Source organism: Peromyscus leucopus, chromosome 6 (assembly GCF_004664715.2).
Source record: "Peromyscus leucopus breed LL Stock chromosome 6, UCI_PerLeu_2.1, whole genome shotgun sequence".
Taxonomy (NCBI): Eukaryota; Metazoa; Chordata; class Mammalia; order Rodentia; family Cricetidae; genus Peromyscus; species Peromyscus leucopus.
In genome coordinates this window covers 12,551,742-12,552,676 of record NC_051068.1, presented here as the reverse complement: position 1 = coordinate 12,552,676, position 935 = coordinate 12,551,742, and the positions used below count along the sequence as shown (strand labels likewise).

Below are 935 nucleotides of genomic sequence, written 5' to 3'. Positions count from 1 at the left end.
CCATCCTCAGGCAAGATGGGTCACCAGCAGCTTTACTGGAGTCACCCGCGCAAGTTCGGCCAGGGGTCTCGCTCGTGCCGCGTCTGCTCTAACCGCCACGGTCTGATCCGGAAATGCGGCCTGAACATGTGCCGCCAGTGTTTCCGCCAGTACGCGAAGGACATCGGCTTCATTAAGTTGGACTAAGCGACCTTCAATGGATTGTTCAAGACTCTCCACAATGAAACAGATCATGCTAGTCTTTGTACATAAAGAATAAAAATGGAGACCTTCAAAAATAAAAAAAAAAAGCCGGTCACGGACCCACCCTCTCTCTCTGCTCCCTGCTCTCTGCTCTGCTCCCACCATCTCTCCCTCCCCCCAGGCCTGGCTCTCCCCCCTCCTCTCCCCTCCTTCCCTCTAATAAAGCTCTTTGTAACTCTGGTAGTCATTGCTGTCTCGTGACTTTTCCTCCAGTAACCAGCGCTGCCACCAACACTGTTTACCTCTATCAGTAGGGAACTATTATCTAAAGTCCATCCAGAGTCTCTGGGTAGGGTCCTGTCTGAGTGGTGAGACCGTGAACTCTGTTGCTAAGATTCCTTAGGGGCTAGGGGGGAAATAAACAAAATCTGTTTACCTCCTCTCATAAGGTCCCAACAACAAACTGAGGCACAATTCTGCGGAATTTCACTCTGGGGAACCAGAGTTTATTGGGTTTTCTTGCAGAGCACAGATGAGGGATCATCTACTGGGGTGTGGGTGCTCCTTCCCCAACAGGCAGCTCCCAAAAGGCCTTACCCAGTATGGCGGGGGCTTCCCCAAAGCCATGTGTATGGAGCCCCTCTCTCTCAGTCTTCCCTGGCCAATGCACTTAGCCCCTCCCCGAGGCCATGGCCAGCTAAAGCCGAGCTGTATACAACATGTGCTAGGGAGGAGATAGATTAGGCCACACT

The 935-nt window shown here is 52.3% G+C and overlaps 1 protein-coding gene across 1 annotated transcript; it reads left to right on the top strand.

The window, feature by feature from the left end:
- LOC114695364 (40S ribosomal protein S29-like) lies at positions 1-278 on the top strand. Its single transcript, XM_037207313.1, has one exon. It carries the CDS (start codon positions 16-18, stop codon positions 184-186), a length of 171 nt encoding a protein of 56 aa, XP_037063208.1. The 5' UTR covers positions 1-15; the 3' UTR covers positions 187-278.
- Positions 279-935: the final 657 nt, after the last annotated feature.

Excerpts from the sequence above, each read along its gene's own strand:
- LOC114695364 (XM_037207313.1), top strand. The coding sequence starts at position 16 with ATGGGTCACCAGCAGCTTTACTGGAGTCACCCGCGCAAGTTCGGCCAG.